Source organism: Furipterus horrens, unplaced genomic scaffold, assembly GCF_987537825.1.
Source record: "Furipterus horrens unplaced genomic scaffold, mFurHor1.1.pri manual_scaffold_6, whole genome shotgun sequence".
NCBI lineage: Eukaryota > Metazoa > Chordata > Mammalia > Chiroptera > Furipteridae > Furipterus > Furipterus horrens.
In genome coordinates, this window is record NW_028327176.1 from 120,435,631 (window position 1) to 120,455,682 (window position 20,052).

The window sequence follows — 20,052 nt, forward strand, 5'->3', positions numbered from 1 at the left end:
CATCCTCTCTTTGGCTACATCTGTCTCATCTTTTTCTAGTCTTGGGCTTCACAGATTAACCTAATTTAAAGTAGTGATACAGTTAACACTTTGCAGAGGAGAATCTATTATATAAAATTTCATAATAATTTTTTCTTTCAGGTCAATGTGATCATTGAGAAAAGTGAAAAATTTGATATTTTAATGGCTTCGAATGAAATCAATGCCACAGGGCACCAGCAGACCATCCTTGTTCCTAGTGAGGACGGTGCAACTGTCCTGTTCCCAATTAAACCAACACACCTGGGAGAAATTCCTATCACAGTCATAGCTGTTTCACCTGCTGCTTCTGATGCCATCACCCGGAGGATTTTAGTGAAGGTAAATATTTGAAGTCTCAAATAAATGAAATGGAAACATGTAAGTGAAAAGGAAGCAGAAGATGGATTTTCTTGGTTAGATTTGTTGGCAAGACCTAGTGGGTCATCTCTTCCACCCTTCTGGTAATGCCTAATTGTTTTCCCATCTATATGTAAAAATAGATTACATTTTGGAAGTTGCCAATTTCCTCTTTACATTTATAGTAGGACTATAAAGCAAGTCTCTTTTGCAGTCAATTATATTTATCAATCATGTTATTTTGGGATCCTATTAAGTCATGCTAAGTTGACATGTAGATTTTGAATTTTGAAATTCCTCAGCACAGGTAGAAGACATTTTGTAAATTTTTTTTAGAGAACACATTGTGCACAAAAAGACAGCTCGGCATAGTGCATAAACACATGTCTTCCGTGATGAGGCAGCTCTGGGTTCGAATCCCAGCTCTGTCAAGTGAGACTTAGGACAAGGTATTTAATCTCTCTCTTGGGTAATAATAGAATGTACCTCAGAGAGCTTTCCTCATCACCTTTTCATTTTCTACTTTGTCATTCCACTACCATTTCATGAAATGGTTTGTCTTAATTTGCTAGAAAGTAAACACTTATTAACAGATTTGAAGCAAGAGTCAAGAAATGGTAGGTGGTTACCTAACCATACACACACCACAGACACAACAGCCCAGACGTTTGTTTTATTGTCTGCATACAGTTCTCTGTAAACAGATAAGTAGAGACCACATTAATTGTGTTGCTTTTGTTTCAACAGGCTGAAGGAATAGAAAAGTTATATTCACAATCCATCTTATTGGATTTGACGGACAACAAGCTACAGACTATGCAGAAAACTCTGAGTTTCTCCTTTCCTCCCAATACAGTGAGTGGTAGTGAAAGAGTTCACATCACTGCAATTGGTAAGAATAGAATATATCACCATCACTACTGGTTTATTTACACGTGATAATATATATTTTCATCTATTTGTAGATATGCCATATTTTCTTATTTAGTCATAATGAGGAGAGGTTGCAAAAAGTTTTTAGTTGGTATCAAATAGAAAGGCTAGCAAGATTACAGTCAGAGGCGGATTAAGGTCAGTTGAGGTCTGGGGCACAGAAGAAAATATTGGTCCCTTAAAAAAAAGAGAGAGACAGGGAAAATAAAAACACATGTTAACTATATTTTTGAATAAATAAACATATTATGTAGTATTAATTAATTTATTAATTATTCATAAACTACGAAAATCTAGGCACTAATGTAACAAGAAGAATTAATTTTATCTTAATATAATTTCAACTTACCTGAATATTTATTTATATGCACAGAAAACTGTTTAAAATCGTAAATGAAACAAGTACATATCCACAAACTAACTTACATCCCTGTGTATTTGCATATATCGTAAGTCTGCATTGCAGGAGAACCTTTGTAAGTACAAAGTAGCAAATACGATGCTATTGCTCTGATGAGCGGTAGCGCAGCAGTGCAGGGCCTGTGCACAATATGTGTATAGTATGCAGTGTAGTAATGAAATAATGAAAATAAGTGAATAGAAATATACTATCAGGTTTTACTGCCGATTATAAACTTGTACATAATTAAAATCGCACATATGAAACCAAACTTGGTTTCATTAGAAAAAAGTGTAAAGTTGGGGTTTTGTGGAGCCCTTCAGAAGTCGGGGCACAGGGCGTGCGCCTGGTGCCCCCACCGTTAAATCCGCCTCTGATTACAATAGAAAGGCTATCAAGATATGTGTCCTCACCAGTTCTCTTCCATGTTCAATGTGCATATGAATCACCTGGAGGTCTTGTTTAAAGGCAGCTTCTGGTTCGGCAGGCTTGGGCTGGGGCCTGAGATTCTGCATTTCTCACAAGCTCCCAGGTGATGCTGATGCTTCTGGTCTGCAGAGCACTTTTTGAACAGTAAGGCCTCACTATAATGTGGCTGCAGGGAGAGGTTATTTCTAAAAACAGAATTGGCTTTCGTGGCTTTGAAGTCCTAGTACATATCAGAATCTTTTATGGCACTCCTCCATCAGAATCTCCTGGGCTAAGGCCAGGGTATATGTATTTTGAAAAGGTTCCAAAAGTGCTTGTGATAACCAAAAGGCAAGGGCTACTGCTGAGGGCCGTTGTGCATACAGGTCCCAAGCCAGCAGGGAAATACCCACCGACTTTAGGCACCCTCTTCCTGTCTCCCTGTGGTTCCCTGAAAGCACTTTTGAATCAACTGTTAAACAGAGCTCCCACACGGTTTGGTTATATAGTTGTGCTTTACAAAACTGAAGAAAATGCTTAGATTAATGACATTAAATAGTTTTATTTTCATGGTGTTATGACCTTAAGCATTTTCTCAGATGTTCTTTAAAAATCTCATCTGCAGGTGCAATGCTTTTAATTATAACCCCAAATAACCAATTCCTCTATAGAGGACTTTCTTTGGAACCTTAGATAGGAGTCTTTAAAAATAATTACTGTATTTTTTGCTCCATAAGAGGCACTTGTTTTCCCCCAAAACTGTGTGTGTAGAGGGAATGTCTGTGCATCTTATGGAGCAAATATTGCATCACAGACCGTGATGTGTATTACCTGACCTCTCAGCGGTGGCAACAGCTGTTAGAAGAGGAAGTGGTGGGCCCATTCGAAACTCCTGGGGATGCTTAAATGTCCCACTTTCTGCTGAATCTCAGGGCTTCTGGTCAGTATGAAGATAGCGAGGAAAGTGATATCAGTGATTCTGAGCAACTGAGCTTCATAAATTCTGACACTAGTGATGATGAGTTCTTGGGGTTCCCAGAAAACTAGAAGAGTACTTGAACCTTAAAGTCTCTCCTCATTTGTTAATAACAGTGATGATGGTTCTTAGTACCGCTGTTGACTGCTGTTCACTTTACATGGTTGAAATATTATTCTGTTATATTTTATTAAATATTTTAGTACGGCATTTGGTTCAGAATATTTTTTTTCTTGTTTTCCTCCTCTAAACCGAGGTGCATCTTATGGTCAGGTGCATCTTATAGTGTGAAAAATATGGTAAATAAGCTCCTTATTTTGGAGAATACAAATTCTGCCTAGGCATCTCCTACAGTGTTGAGATACTGGGAGGATCCAGTCCATGTGCACACATATACATGCATGAACACACATGCACGCAAAGGGAAGAAGCCTTGAGTTTTAAATGTATACCACCACTCCTTACACTGGAATGAGTCTATTGAAGTACTCTGAGACCTACTTTTTAAGCTTGACATAAATAACGATCTTTCGAGTTTTATTTTTATATGGTGTTTATTTTGAAAAGATTATTTGCTAGCTCAGAATGTATGATTAGCTTGCTTCTCTAAATTTTGAGAGTCTAAGTTTATGTTCACTCTGAATATTAGAAACATAACCTGCAGTGGTAATAATGTTACCTTTACTTATATCTATGTATTAATGTCTAAAGTTTGACATCATATGGTAGTATGGCTGCAGCCTAATCATGTGAAAGAATTCTTCCTCACTTTTGGACTCATTTTTTTTTTTAAGATAAGAATTTTCAGTAGGTATTTAGACCTGGAATGGAGTAGGTTTCTAAACTACAGAGAAGAACATGCTCTATACAGCTCAACCTCAGTGAAGTCAGAATTAGAATTCAATCTTTATATTTCTGAATTTTTACTTATTTTCCTGAGTCATGATGTTATAATATTGTGGCTAGAGAAGTCTTTCAAGCATGTTTTGTTTAATTTTATATTACTAACTTTGAAGAATATTCCTAATTGTTTTTGATTTTGAAAGTGATTGACATGCTTATATTTGCTAGTTCTATCATACTTTGTTGTTGCTAAATAAAGCACATTAAAAATTATAATTCATATCTTTTTTAAAAATTATTTCTCAAGTATTTGTAGTGTATTAGTAAGAAATCAGAATGAAGTTCTATTTATATAAGGAAAACTATTTATAAAGCCATTTCTTTCCTATGTAAGAATGATAGTTTGCAATAGTTCACTCCTGACACTTTTGATTTATTTTTTAAACTAATTTTTTGCCTAGTATATGCCTGTATCTTTAGCTGAGCTAATAGCATCCTAATTTGTCATGTAATCTATAAGTTCATTGTCACTGTATTATAATTTATTAGAGCAATCACCCTAAAAATTTGATGTGCAGTTTCTCCTGTGTCCTGAGTGCTGTACACCTCCTGTCCTCAGTGGAAGTCTCCTGTCCACCAGCAGGTACAGATGTTGACTGTGTGCTGAATGTGTTGAATATCTTGTGCTTTCAGGAGATATTCTTGGTTCTTCCATCAATGGCTTAGCCTCATTGATTCGGATGCCTTATGGCTGTGGTGAACAGAACATGATAAATTTTGCTCCAAATATTTATGTTTTGGATTACCTGACTAAAAAGAAACAGTTGACAGAGAATTTAAAAGAAAAAGCCCTTTCATTTATGAGACAAGGTAAGCATTTTAGAAGCGTGCTTTTATTTGTGATTTTGTTGAAGGCAGAGTTCACTAGACCATTTTCCAAAACAGACAGATTCTGTCTTTGCTATATGATTATGGGACTTTGCTATATGATTGTGTGGTGATGTGCGCTCATTGTTTACTAATTACAGTACGCTGAGGTGTTTGTTAAGGGGTTGGTTTGTGGACGGGTTTGTATTTTAATAATGGACCTGAACTTGAAAGCTACTTAAAAATCTAAAGGAGTGAATGTTCGTTTATTCATACATTTAGTACCAGGGTTCTTTCTAGTGCTGAGGAAACAGAGGAATTCCCTGTTCAGTGGAGAAGACAGTATACACGTAAGCACATGTGGTGTCCCATGGTGGGGACCTTCTCATTGCATATAAAACATCAAGCAGATGGTTAGGAGAGAAATGTTTGTAAAGGGAGGCCCTGCTGGACCCCCAGAGAATGCCACACTGGTGGTGACTGTACAGTGACTCCTTGAGAAGCTTATACTGTTTGTGGACATCAGTTACTTTGTCTGCCACTTGCTAATACCAATGGTTAACTTTAGTTGATTGCTTACTGTGTGGCAGGCAGTGTTCTAAACGCTTCACATCTAATATTTCATTTAATGCTCATAATTAGTATTAGTATTAAACTTCTATTTTAACAGATGAGGAAACTAAGGCACAAAAAAGTTAAGTTGCTCAGGGTCATAACAATTAAGTGGCAGAACTGGGATTTGAACTCCAAGTGCTCTCTGTGGTATAATAGTGTGTGCCATGCTAAAAACAGATGAGGTCTTTGCCCATTGCCTTAATGGTTATATTTAAGGAGACAAGTAAAAAATATTTGAAATTGTCATAATTTAACTCTGCACCTTTCGAAAATAAGATTCTTACTTGTATTCAAAATTTAATTTGGCTGGTTTCAAGAGGACAGTATGTAGGAACTAGACTGCTGTGAAGATTAAATGTGATATTTTAGCGCTAGTTAGTTGCATCTAACTAGGGAGTTAGGGTCTAAAGTCAGCAAGTAAATCTTGTCCATTCTACTTCGAAAAACAAATGGGAAATTTTCACAGCTTCCATCCCGTGGCTAGTTGTTCCATTCCAATGCTGCCACGGCTCACGTGGACCACTCCAGTGGTTGCCGAAATAGATTCTTTGCTTCTAGGCTCACAGTATCCACACATTATAAAAGGGAACTTTTGATAATATCAGAATCATGTCACCTCCTTGCTGAAAATTCTCCAATGGGTTCCTGGCCTCATCCTACAAGGCCCTGAGTGGACTGGCCTGGCCTCCACCTGCCACCTTGTCTGATGCTGCCCTCTTATGGTTCCCCATCTGGCCACATCAGGAGCTTCGGGGCCTTTAAACTTGTCCTTCCTTCTCCTGGGAGGCTTTCCCCCCAGATCTTTCCATGGCTGGCTCCTTCTCATCATTCAGGTGGTGTTTTTCTCAGAGTGGCCTTTTCTGACCATTTAGTAACTCTCATTTATATTATTCCATTTTAATTTTATTTACAACACTAAACATTATTTCAAATTATCTTAAAAAATTTTAATTTTAATAATCTGTCATCTGCATTAGAAAATAAGCTCCCATCTTTAATATCTTCTCATTGTGTCCTTATATTGGCACCTCAATGAATACAGAATGGATATATTCGCACCTCAATAAATACAGAATGGATGAATGCGTTACTATCAGTATTAACTTCTCTGGGCCTTAGTTTCATCACCCTAATGTGGCGATTGGACCTAGAAGGTCTCTCAAGTGCTTCCACAATGCGGTAATTTTTTATAGACACAAGGTTCTTGCATGTTCTTATCAGCTAGGAAATTTGGCCATGGTTTCAGTGTTTCACCTTTTGAGCTGCTCTACTGGCTGATGGAGGTCAGTCCAGTGGAACTCCCCTAAACACATCATTTCACATGCTAGACTGAATCATGTTTCAAAGTAGTGGACAAAACTTCTTGGTATAATGATATTTATTATGAAATCAGTGTCTTATTTCAGAGACTCTGTTTTTTCTTTTGCCATCACATTAGCCAAAGTCCTTTAAATATACTGTAGTTGTTTTTATTTTTTAAGAAATTAAAGTGGCTTTGGCGTGAGTCATGATTATATTATTTAAATGTCATTTATGAACAGCGCATTGTTTTACTTAAATCATGCTTGGCCCAGGAGCCTTGTAACCCAACCCGTTGTTTTTTGGTCAAAACAACAGCTACATCATTGAATGAAGTGTCTTTTGCTGTCAGAAGAAAAATAGGACCGTAAAATGAAAGCTGTTTTTGATAAGGACTGGAAATCCTGAATCTGTTAATTAGAGATTTAAAACACTTGTTTTCCTCAAATATTTAAATCATAGTGCCTGCAGCTCAATTTTTCAAGTGAGACTCAGACGAGGCTTAGTTGAAAACACATTATATTTTCTCTTTTGAAATAAAACAGGAAAAAAGTAGGTTTCAGAAGTCTGGTGCTGCGTTTGGTCATCACAGGAATGGCTAGAGGCAGTAGTGAAGATGTTATAAAAAAACCTGGTAAAGTTCTCATTTTCCGTTTCATGTCATGGAGAGTAAGGGAGTTGATAATGATTACTTATCTTTTAGTACAGAGAATATTTTTATCAACTTTATTTTTTAACCAGAGAAAATGATCGATATAGTCATAAGGAACTGATTTTCTTTTACTTGTATGCAATTTTGACATGAGGTAAACCACATCAAATTATGGTTGGAATGTTACTTTTCTATGTGTTTTTATGAATAGTACTTTCATATTTATTATGATAAGTTATAAATATTTTACATTTGTGTACTTTGAAGGAAAGTCATGACCCAGTAAGTATGTATCTTTTCTGGCCCTTCATAAATGATAATTCATATGTCTATTAATTCTGATTATGCTATCATTACTTTCTAACTCAAGAGCAATTCCTAAAACTAGGAACTTAAAGGCTATACTCTTACTTCCTCATAAACATTTGGAGGACACCATGTTTTTACCTTTCTCACCTATTGTGGTGAAAAGTCTTCAACTCAGGTGATGACATTGGAACATTGGATTGCTGTATTAACGAGACCCATGACAGCTAAGTCCACAATCTCTCTTTCTGCTTATGGAACGGATGGTATGGAGCACAAGCAGCCGAGGGTTCTCTCGTGATGCATGGCTGGCATGAGATGGAAAGGGAACCTCACAGGAGGCTCCCACCAGATCCACGTGAGCTCCTCTTTTTAGGTTCTGTTCTCTGTTTATTTTGCCATGGGTGCAGGGCTGGTGGCTTACATTCTCAGTTTTATCGAAACCAGCTCAATAAATACACTCCCAGTGGGAGATTGTCCGTAAGTCCTTCTTCTCCTCTGGGCTGGCTGCCCCTGGTGGAAGAATGGCTCTAGTTGTTGATATTAATGGGGACTGTTGGAGGTCAGCCACCCGAGGGGTAATTTCCATAAGCACTGATCTCATTTCCATGAGCTCATCTCTCTGACCAGTTTTATATAACTCACACTTGGAACTGCAGTTGTTGATGTGATTTTGGGGCTTGGAGGCACATAGTCTTCTTCTTGATGTTGGTCCTTCCTTTCACAGAAGCACCTCCTGTGGTGATGGAGGGCCCTGAACCTTCCCTTTTTTCTTTCCTCTTTTTTTCTTTTCCTCTTCTTTCTGCTTTCCTTGCTCCTGCTCTCCTCTGCTCTGTCAGATCGGCTCACCAGTTCAACTCTACCTGGTAGATTTAGTCATGAATTAGAAATTGAGGGAGAACGTCTTGGACTCTTTTGCTAATTTCCTTTGTGAGTATTAGAAAATTATTGTGCTTCTCTGTGATCCCTGACTGGCTCTGAAAAAAGAAGAGATTTTATTTTGGGTTGTTTAAAAACATTACATGGAAACTAAACATATTAAAGTGAACTAAGTAGTGTGAACAATTATTTAACTTTTTCTGTTCTTACTTGACTCTTTGAATATGTAGATTATGAATATCCTTTCAAAAGTCAAACTTATTCTAAAAGGTAGGTATATGCAAAGGATATCTGTGCCTCTTGTATCCCTTCCCCCTACCCTTGTAGGTAACTTACTTCTTTAGTTTCTAGTTTCTTTCTTCCTCTTGCTGCAGAAATTAACATATACATGTTTTCTTGTTTCTTTTTTTACACAAAAGACAGTATACTACATATGCTACTTCAGACTTTGCCTTTTTCACTTAATAATATATCCAGCAGATTACTACATGTCAGTTCAGATAAATAGTTCTCATTCTTTTTTTTCACAGCTGCACAGTACTGCATTGTGTGTATGTACTAAAGTTTATTCAACCAGTGTCTAACTTTGGGACATTCAGATTATTTCCAGTATGTTTACAATGATAAATAATGCTTCAGTGAATAATCTTTTGCATATATATGTTGGTATTGTAGGAGGTGTCTCTTCAGGATATTCTTAGAAGTGGGATTATTGGCTCAAAGGTATAGACATTTTCTTACATAGGAGTTGTACCATTCTGAATTCCCTCCAGCAATGATGAGGATGGTCTCCTTGCAGCCTCCCCAATTGAGTACATGGTCAAACTTTTGAATCTTTGCTAATGTGATAAATAAGAAATGATATCTCAATGTAGTTTTAATTTGCATTTCACCTATTATGAAGGTGAACATTTTTCATATATTAAAGTCCATCTTTCTTTTTTTAAATAAAATGTATGTTCTTGTCTTTTATTCATTTTTTCCTATAGGATTAAACATTTTTTCCTCTAAATTTAAGAGTGTTCTTTATATATATAAACATATTGTAATAGTATATAAACATATACATAACATTTATATATGAATATTAGGGACATTAGCCATTTATCTCTCTTATATGTTACAAACATTTTCTTCTAATGATCTTTTAACTTTGCTAATAGTGTGTTTTGCCATGAAAAGTTTAAAACAAAAATTTTTGTAGTCAAATTTATCAACTTAAAAAAAAAAAAGGTGGTTGGAAAGCCTTTCCTTCTACCTATATTATGAAATGATAGCTATTTCTTATTGAGGGCTTGCCATGTAAAAAGAACTATGTGAAGGACTTCCAATACAGTAATTGTTGAAAGAGGTCTCTGAACTAATAGGAAACAGCAGTTTTGCAGACGGATAGGCCTTGGCTAAGGCCTAGTTTCAATACCTACCAGCTGTGTGACCTTGCAAATGGTGTATTCTGAGTTCCACTTTTATCATCTTTAAAAAGGGATAATAATGGCATCTACATCATAGGCTTGTTGTGGGAATTACCTGGGTCCTGAAAGGGCTTTGAACAAGTCCTGAAACATAATCAGTATTTGGATAAAGGTTGGCTATTTAATTCCTGTGCCATAATAGTTTAGTTTTAAACATACAGATTATAACCTAACATCCCCTTCTTCAAATTAAGCAAAATTCTGTCATCATTTAAATGTTATGTATATTTCTTTTTTTACCATGGGCTTTGGATATCACCATGAAGCAGTGTCTTGTTTTTTTGAATATTTTCTCTTACTGTAGTTTAAATCAGCTACACAAGTTTAGGGTTTCTTGCAGAAAGGCTCACTGAGAAAAGTTTGGGACATGGCAAGAGCAGATTTACTATGATTTAAAAATATTAATGCTCATGTTTTATTAATCAAATATGAATAATTATAATTGTTGATGCCTCAAAAATGTGATATTCATAAAGTAAAACATTTTATTACTAGAATTTACTAGGGATTAAATTCAACATGTTACTCATGTTCATGGTCGCCAGGCTCTATATGGCCATTCTGAAGGCTCATAGTGTGTTTCCTACCTGCCTTTAGTGGAATCTTGTCATTTTTAGGAGGAATTCATGGCTATCAGAGAATCATTAATAATACCTGGAGTTGGAAATGTTATTGGCTCTTGTTTATGCTTGATATTTAGTGATAAGTTATTGCTATTTTAATTTCATTTTTAGCCATTTAGTCTGTTGTGGGTTCTTTGGTGAATCTTTAGTGTTCAGTTTCGAGACCTGCATGCATCACTTTGGAACTATGAAACATCTGCCTCTTATTTGCAATAATTTACTTGCAAATATGAAACATCTGCTTTTATTAAAGCAGACACATGAACTTTAGCCCCCTCCCCAATTTACTTCTATAGTGAGACTTTATTACTACCATCAAGTTTTTTTTTTTTTTTTTTTTTTTTTAATTGAAAACTTGGAATTGATGTGGTGGGCAGACCAGTTGGTCTTTGGTTTACCTCAGTTGTCCATGGCCAAAAAATTTTAGAACCATTGTCTTCAATTATTTAACAATTTCCCTTTCCTCCAACCCCCTCTGTTGCTGGCCTAAAAGTAGAAAGCATTTTTATTTTCTGTTTTAGCTTTAAACTTTAATTATGAAATTTTAGTTTTTTTCTTAGGTAGCAAGAAATTTTAGGTGACCTAATATTGAAACCATTGGAATGAAAACTACAGAGTTAAATAAAACTCTGCCTTTACTTTGCTTGCTTTTGAATCGCTGAAATTGTTTTAAATAAAACTCTGCCTTTACTTTGCTTGCTTTTGAATCGCTGAAATTGTTTTCTATGTTATAGTATTCCTCTGAATTTACTTTGGGGATATGACAGTTGCTATTTCATATATTCTGCTTGAAAAGTTCTGGTATTTTAAATTTTCCATAGCACTTAACATGGAAAGTATTCATTATTAGGTATTGATTTGATGTCTTCTTCTTTTCCATCCTCTGCCCATGTTCCCTCAATATGAATGTATGATTAGAAACTTCCATTCATTGCAAGTTGATTACATGGATGATCTATTTTGGTGCCTCTAGGTTACCAGAGAGAACTTCTCTATCAACGGGAAGATGGCTCTTTCAGTGCTTTTGGGAATGATGACCCATCTGGGAGCACTTGGTAAGTGTTTTTGCTAACAGAACACATCTTTGTCATGGAATGGGTCCTTACTAGGTCACAATGGCCATGAAATCAATAGATGTGTTTTATATATATAATGTCTCTGAGGCTGCTTTTCTCATAGCCTGTCTTTTAAAGACATTCTCCTTTTAAAACATGATTTTAAAACACTAACAAAGCAAGTGTTTTTGTTTAGAAAAGACGGGTCATAAATTCTCTTTTGGTGTAAAAAGCAGAAATAAAAATACCACATGATGACAGTAAAACTGACAAGAAAAATCAGTTAGAAATACTGGGTGATTATGACATAGCTTTTTCTTTAATCTGACATGCTCAACATGATTTTTATGTTAATGCAGTCAGCAAAGTTTCTTTAAGGTTATTTTTGTATGTGCAAAACAGTAATGGAATCAAGTAATGAATATTTAGAGTTTCCTCCAGAATGGAATCTCTGCATGGCTGAATTTGGATGATTGCTCTCACTCCTTGCTGTCTTCTTACTATCTTCAATTCTATACTTAGAAAAAAACTGACTGTATCAGTCAGGTTGGACAGGGCATGCTGTGGTAACAAATAACCCATTTTAGTAGCTTACTGAGAAGTTTTCTCTTCTACATGCTGCATTTAAAGTATGGGCCAGCAGGGGGCTCTGCAGTCTATGCTTCAGCTGCCAGCGTCTCCCCTCACCTGGAATCTCCAGGCCTGCCACTGACTGGGAGGAGAAGGCTGGAGTCTGCAACCCTGGCAATTGGATGCTTCAGCTGGGTGTAACATTTCTTTCCACTTTATCATTATCACAGCTGGTCACATGCCCATTGCTTAACTTCAGGGAGGCAAGGAAGTGAATTCCTCTGCATACTCAAAGTAAAAGAGAACTGGATATTATTGAATATTAGTAATGTTTATCACACTAAATCTTTTATAGGATGAAACAAATCTGATTCACATTTTCTTTTGGCATGAGTCAGGATATAGATCCATAAATAGAAAGGTTTCAGTGTTTTATTGCTTGACATTCTTTTTGCCTCAATATTTAGTGTTCTGTAGCAGGCATCAAGCCAACTTTTTCTGTGAAGGTTCAGATAGTAAATATGTTAGGCATTACAGACCATATGGCCCTTGGCTGGTTTGGCTCAGTGGATTGAGCGTCGGCCTGCGAGCTAAGTGTCGCTGGTTCGATCTTCCAGTCAGGGCACATCAGAGAAGGAAAACTCTGACTCCAAAAAAACCTCCGCTGCCTTGCGGCATACCTCTTCAGGGGAAAGGCTAAGGGAGTAAACCCCGACAGAAAATCCGGAGCCGGAGTCCCTAAGGCGGTTTGACGTTGTAGTCAACACCGGCAACTCCTGCGGCGCACCTGAAACCAAGCTGTATTGACTCCGTCTTTCCCTTGGACCCTTCAGCTGCGAAGAGAGGGGTGGGTCTGCTGCGGGCAACAGCAGACCCTCCATATCATCCTGCCCAGGCTCTGTAGCTTCAGCTTCACTGGAGAGGACACTCCAGCGTCATCGCAAGATGTCGACTTAACATGGGAGGAGACAGATACCGTGTCACTCCCGAGTCGGACTGCACAGCCATTCTCGGCGGTGCAGATAGACTCTTAAGAAGCTACACCATCGTCTCTCGAGACGGACGGCTGCCGACGACGACAGACCATATGCTGTCTCTGTTGTATATTCTTCCCTCTCCTCTCTTCCCTCTCATTTGCTCTTTCTCCCTTGGAAGATGGAGGGGAGAAAGTACAAAAAACAGACTCTGGCTGAATTTGGCCCAAGGACCAGATCTGACCCAACAGATTCAGCCCACAGGCTATAATTTGCTGACTCCTGGCCTATAGGAAAGAATACATCCATTTCCTCCACTTAAAAGTATGAGACTTTGTGATCTATATATACTTCACCCATAGCTTCAGGGCTAAGTGAAGTACATAATAAGTTCACCCTTGGGAAATACCTAGAACAGTCCAAACAGGAATAATCTTGGAATTTATTTTACTGTTTTGGAGTATCAAATTCTCAACCTATAAAATAACGAGGCTATATTAGACTATTTATAAATTTCTTCCTAATTCTGATATTTTGTAAGTTGACCTAATACTTCCTGGCCATGCTCAAGTGGAAACTAGGTCCATCAGCTACATGGAATTGTTTATGTTACCTCTTTATTTTCTGCCCTCTGTTTATTCATCAGTGATTCTGTCTTTGGTGACTCTTCTAATGGGGAAAGAAGTGTTGTTATTGTTGGTGTTTTTCTTGCTCAGTGTTATTTGGAGGACTTTATAAATTGTATTTTATATAATTTTCCCCTCTTTTTTCCAAGGTTGTCAGCCTTTGTTTTAAGATGTTTCCTTGAAGCTGATCCTTACATAGATATTGATCAGAATGTGTTACACAGAACATATACATGGCTCAAAAACCATCAAAAATCCAATGGTGAATTTTGGGAGCCAGGAAAAGTGATCCATAGTGAGCTTCAAGGTGGCAATAAAAGTCCTGTAACGCTTACAGCTTATATCGTGACTTCTCTCCTGAGATATAAAAAGTATCAGGTATTTAATCTTTAACTTCATAAATGGCAGGTGGGAAATCACAAGAAAGGTAGGTCTTGATGGATCAAATATGTGTCTGGAAACTTAAAAGAGTTTTGTAATTTTATATCACATTCAAAGTCTGAATTTGAGCACGCTTTTGCTCTGCATTTGTGACCACATTCCAAAATCCGAAAATAAAAATATTGACCCATTTTCACAGAGTAAGATAATCCTAAAAATGCTTTCCAATAAAAATGTTGTTGTTGGTAAGATAAGTCAATAAGTATTTTATCGTTCGAAAGGTTAATTTCTTGGGGGACAGACAATTATTCAGAATTTGGGAGTGCATTCTAGCAAATTTAGGTTGTGAAAGACTTTTTTAATTTCTAAAATATCATGGAGCAATTACACTGTCTGCTAATTTAGTACAAAGTACACTCACACTCTAAAGAGTGTGTTAAATGGCATGGATGTCTGGATGGGAATTCGTGTACATGGAAAGTTATGCTAATGAGCTTAATTTTGCTCCAGAGCTGTCTCAGTGATTGATACCTTACTGCTTACTGCTGACTGCATTTCACATGATCAAAAACAGCCATTCTTTGTATTAAATTCCTACTATTTTCCTAGCTCAGTACTAGACATGAAGAAAATAAACTTTCCCCTGAACTTAGAGCTTCAATACATGAGATCAAATATGAGAAATATCTTTCTTATGCTTTCACCTGAGTTCGTGATATTCAATTGGGAGAAACACTGGCAAAAATTCTACTTTTTATTCCCTATAAGGAATGGTGCCTTTTTGCTTATAAAAACTAAAAGTCAGTGTTATTTCCAAAACACTTAGCAAATCTATAAATGCCAATGATCAATGTAGATTCCCATTGCCTAGGACAAAGTCAGGTGCACAATAGATGATGAAATGGTTTTTGGAATCAATGTTTTATTCTTTTGGGGGGTTATTTTGAATGGTAAATATTTTTTTCTTTAAGCCTTATATTGATGTTCAAGAGTCTGTCAACTTTTTGGAATCTGAATTCAATAGAGGAATCTCAGACAATTATACCCTAGCTCTTGTGACCTATGCGCTGTCACTCGTGGGGAGCCCCACCGCCAAGGAAGCTTTGAACATCCTGACTTGGAGAGCAGAACAAGAAGGTAACCCATGGGTCCTGCCTGAGATTGTTCGATTGCCATGCACTGTGAGATATATAAATTATGTGAGAAACTTTGGAAGCCAGCTAGGAAGTTGATTACATTTATGTCTTCTGACTGGGATGAAAAAGGAAGCACAGATGAGACCATGTGGGTACGACATGGCCATGCTACGTCTCCTCTCCCTGAGTTTTCTAGAGAATTTCAGGGCTTGAATATTTTCTTCTCTTAGATATATTCTGCCAGATGTCAGTTATTGTTTGAGTTCTCTGATACCATTTCTGGTGTGGCAGCCTTGAGTGGTTAAGACCTTGATTGGTGAGAGATGGGTTCATATTCTAGTTCTGCTACTTTCTTTTATGAGCTTCAGTTTCCTGAACTGTAACATTGGAATAACACCAATTTCAGGGTTGCTGTGAGGATTAAATGAGATAATGCACACTGCCTGCTGCATGGCAAGTATTTAAAAAATGAACTAACATGCCAATTAATAGTAATGCAAATGCCAAAAAATGCTGTTAGTGCATTCATGTATATGATTTTTTCTTTTGAATGGGGACTGCTTAGAGGCTACAGCAGGACAAAATGCACAAGTGTTGTCACTTCCCAAATGGCCTCTATAGTCAGGGATTCAGGGTATATGCATGTGTGCACGCATGTGCGCACTCACAAGTGTGTAGACAGATAGATGTGGAGATGAGCGGGCTGAAATAATTTTAGGTAATGTCCACTGATTCAAAGCTCTGTTAATTCAAGAAGGGATAATTGTAGACTTCTGAGATTGTAGGAGAAATAATGTATTGTTATTAGCAGTAAATAAGATTGAATCCTTATTACCTATTGTGCTAGGGACCAGAAAATTATTGCATCGAAGCTGAAGGAGTCCTTGACATTTTTTCTCTACGTGGCTAGGTGGTAGTTATTACACATTCCACCTAAGTGTAATCATCATCTAAATAGTAATATTTGAGGGGGGAAGGCACCAAATGAGATGTTCCTTTGAGGGCTAGTAGAACTATCTCCAGAAAGATTGTTGAATTGACCAGGGTCCCTCATTTTTTTCTTGGGGCCTTGGGTTTTGAACTTGTAATATCAACTTTCAGATAATGAAAAAGGAGAGGTTTCTCAGAACGTTAGCGCTGGTTAATGGCAGATTCCCAGAACCGGGTTCTTTCCAATGTGTTCTAAAATATTTTTGGGATGACCTGGTCAGAAAAGTTATGTACATTATCTTTTGGAATATAGCATGTTTTTAAAATCTTTTTTATAGTTGTTTAGTCTTGAGCCAAACATATGGAATTTCTTTTGGGAAAATATTTTCATCAAAACATCCTCACATATAAGCAATATGAAAAGGATGAAAATTTTAATAGTTTAAAAAGTGACATGTAAGTGCATGTTTATATGTGTGTTGAAATACACATATATTTACTTGGCATAAATATACACATATATAGGAACATACATATTTTTATGTTATTCAAGTAAAAGTTGGACTAGTGTAAGAACATTTAATGGTATGAAACAGAATTTTTCTTTAATTGCTCAGACTATCACTACTTTTCTTTTGCAGGAGGCATGCAATTTTGGGTATCGTCAGTGTCCGGACTTTCTGAATCCTGGCAGCCGAGCTCCCTGGAGATTGAGGTGGCAGCCTATGCGTTGCTCTCCCACTTCCTGCAGCACCAGGTTGCTGAGGGCATCCCAGTTATGAGGTGGCTAAGCAGGCAGAGAAACAGCTTGGGAGGTTTTGTATCTACCCAGGTGAGTGGTGACAGTTTTATATTTATTATCCACCTCTCCATAGTTTTAAGAAGTATGTGGTTGCTTTTTTTCGTGACTTCATAAAATTACTTGACAGTTTAAAAGTTTAGAAACTGAAGTCAAAGATTGAAGTTACTCATTTTAATTTTTTCTCAACACGGATATAAACATCATATCTGATATTTATATGGACTAAATTAGTTCCCCATCTATGTTAGCCACTTCTTCATCTGTAACTGATGTTGTAGATGGTCAGTTCCATCCAGCAGCTATTTTCTGAGCCTCTCCTGTACTGTAGGTCAAAGAGATTCAAATATGAATAAAGGAGAGTTCCACTCTGAAGGAAGGTGGATGAATGTACAGTGGGTATCCTAATCATGACAAAATTTACTTTTTGGAGACCTTGATATACACTTATATGCACAAATGTTTTTCTTTCTTCAACAGGACACCGTTGTGGCCCTGAAGGCTCTGTCTGAATTTGCAGCCCTAATGAACACAGGAAGGACGAATATCGAAGTAACTGTGATGGGGTCTGGTGCCCCGAGTCCTGTCAAGTTTCTGATTGACACACAGAACCGTTTTGTCCTTCAGACGACAGAGGTAGGGGCAAAGGGTGGTCATTTAAAATTTGTGTAGATGATTCCTAAAGCTGGAAAACTGCTTTATTTCTGTTCTGTTGACCTCTACAAAGACTAGTTGCCTGAGCCCTGTGGAGAGACTGGGAGGAAGGAGTACATGCCTTTTGTTGAATATGCTGAGCTGGGAAAGGGAGGACTGGATGAGGACTTTGCAAAAGTTCTTGTGCTACTTGGAAGGACCTAGATATGGAAAATTAGCCTCATTCATTTTTTTCCTCCACCTTTATTCAGCTTGCTGTGGTAGAGCCAACTGAAGTTAATATTTCCGCAAATGGTTTTGGATTTGCTATTTGTCAGGTATGTTATAATGTTATGTTTTGTTTAGCTAAATATGACTTGTTATAACAATTCTTTGGTTTAGGGCAGTGCTGAACTTTTAACTTAGATAATGTATAAAATTCTTAATGATTTATTTCTATGACTTAGGGAAGATGAATCACACTTTTAAATAGTGAGTAGACAGCAACTCTATGGATGGATAGTCTATTGTAAAAATATTTCTTGGCTATTATATGCTTTCTAAAATGAGGATTAAAATCCTCCAATATTAGTAATGTGATTTTCTGGGCACTCCCACTTTGTTTTATGAAAATACAGCTCAGAATTATAATGCTATGACTTGATAAACAAACATATATTTTGTTTGACTTGATAAAGTCTATGTTTCTACTATGACTGGATAAAAAAATATGCATTTTACTTACCACTTAATATTTATCTAACAATATAAAGGTCAACATAGTATTACGAGTAATTGACCTAAATACAGGAAATGTGTCTTTTAGTATAAAATCTTCTATAATAGTAAGTGAAACAATTAGAGTATGATATATGTAATGCTCTGGTACAAGGAGAAAATCCAAAGAAATCTACCTTTTATGCTAAAATAGGGGTTAGAATAAAATGGAAGTAGCATGAAAAATACTGAATGAAATAATTATTGTACTAAATAATACATGAAAATCATAGGCACTGAAAATCATCTTAGTAAAAATCCAACATAATATGTGATAGGACCAAAAATGATTATGTGCTTGATTAGGAAAAACAAACAAACAAACAAACCCTGAAAAGATTTATTGAGAAAATAAAAAAATAGCTATTATAGAGAAGAGGTACTTTTTCAGAAATCGGGACAACTGTTCTAGACAAGAGAACAAGTATACTTACTAAGTAGGGCAGAAGGTTAGGTATAAGTTGGGAACTTCCAGATAATTTTAAGATTATTGTTTCTGATACTCAGAACAAATGAATTTATTTTAAATCAAGGGAAAAATAGTCACAGTTAAAAGGAATGGTATTCAATGAAAAGAACTGAAAGAGAAAAGAGTAAATAATATGTTGGTCTTCACTGACAAAGACCATGTGAAAATTCTTATTCCTAAACTATATTTCAACGCAAACAGTAAATCCGAAAGCAAATACACAGGATATTTTAGATACAATTGAAAAATTATATATGTGTACTTAAGACACCAAACTGGTTGAAATTCATTCTTGATAAACCAAATGTAGATAAATTACTGAAGCCAAATGATTTTTACTTGAGGTTTGAAGGGCATGGCAGTAAATATGGTACCTACTGGTCAGAACGTTCATCAGTCCTATGTCTGTATCAACATACAGAAAAGAAAAGGTAGGGACCAAAGGCACTTCTTGTGATGAAGAAAAACATTGCAAAAAGTTGGTCACCCAGGAATACATATGGAGATGTCCTTTAGTTGATACTTTTGAAAGTGCCCTGGGAAAAGAAGGGCAAAGAAAACTCAGGTCTACAGTAAATGTTAACATCTTTTGTATAATAAAATGCTAAGCTATTAGAAATAAGCTGCAAGGTCTCCTGAAGTTCATCCCCCAGCCCCAAGCTGTCAGCCTGCTGAGAAAGGATTTTTTTAAAAAGTGAGTAAATCCACAGTGGGTACTAGAGGTTTAGTTGTGTGTGTGTGTGTGTGTGTGTGTGTGTGTGTGTGAGCTTTAAATGTAAGTAAAAAAATACATTACCTAGCAGTAGGAAGGTTTATGAACCTTGGCATTGAAAACAGTGGGAAAGGTAAAAAATTTAGATTCTGGTTCAACTTGACATGAGGTAGGCCTAGAAAATTTTGAGTATATTCCCAAGCTTCTGACCTTAGGATCCCTTTGAGAAAAGCAGTGGTGCTCACACCCCACTGGTGTTCACACAACACCTCACATTGGTGGTGGGCACAGAGTACCTATATGCTGAAAAAGACCCAGTTGACTTGACAACCATCATTT

The 20,052-nt window shown here is 36.7% G+C and overlaps 1 protein-coding gene across 1 annotated transcript in view; it reads left to right on the top strand.

Moving 5' to 3' along the window:
- Positions 1 to 20,052, top strand: part of CD109 (CD109 molecule) — a 133,986-nt gene that overhangs the window by 105,873 nt on the left and 8,061 nt on the right. The window contains exons 21-29 of the mRNA XM_090282669.1: positions 142 to 360; positions 1,126 to 1,270; positions 4,632 to 4,808; positions 11,625 to 11,706; positions 14,026 to 14,254; positions 15,229 to 15,394; positions 16,965 to 17,155; positions 17,603 to 17,758; positions 18,028 to 18,093. Of these exons, the coding sequence (XP_090138795.1) occupies positions 142 to 360; positions 1,126 to 1,270; positions 4,632 to 4,808; positions 11,625 to 11,706; positions 14,026 to 14,254; positions 15,229 to 15,394; positions 16,965 to 17,155; positions 17,603 to 17,758; positions 18,028 to 18,093 (1,431 nt within the window). The remainder of the gene's footprint in view (positions 1 to 141; positions 361 to 1,125; positions 1,271 to 4,631; positions 4,809 to 11,624; positions 11,707 to 14,025; positions 14,255 to 15,228; positions 15,395 to 16,964; positions 17,156 to 17,602; positions 17,759 to 18,027; positions 18,094 to 20,052) is intronic.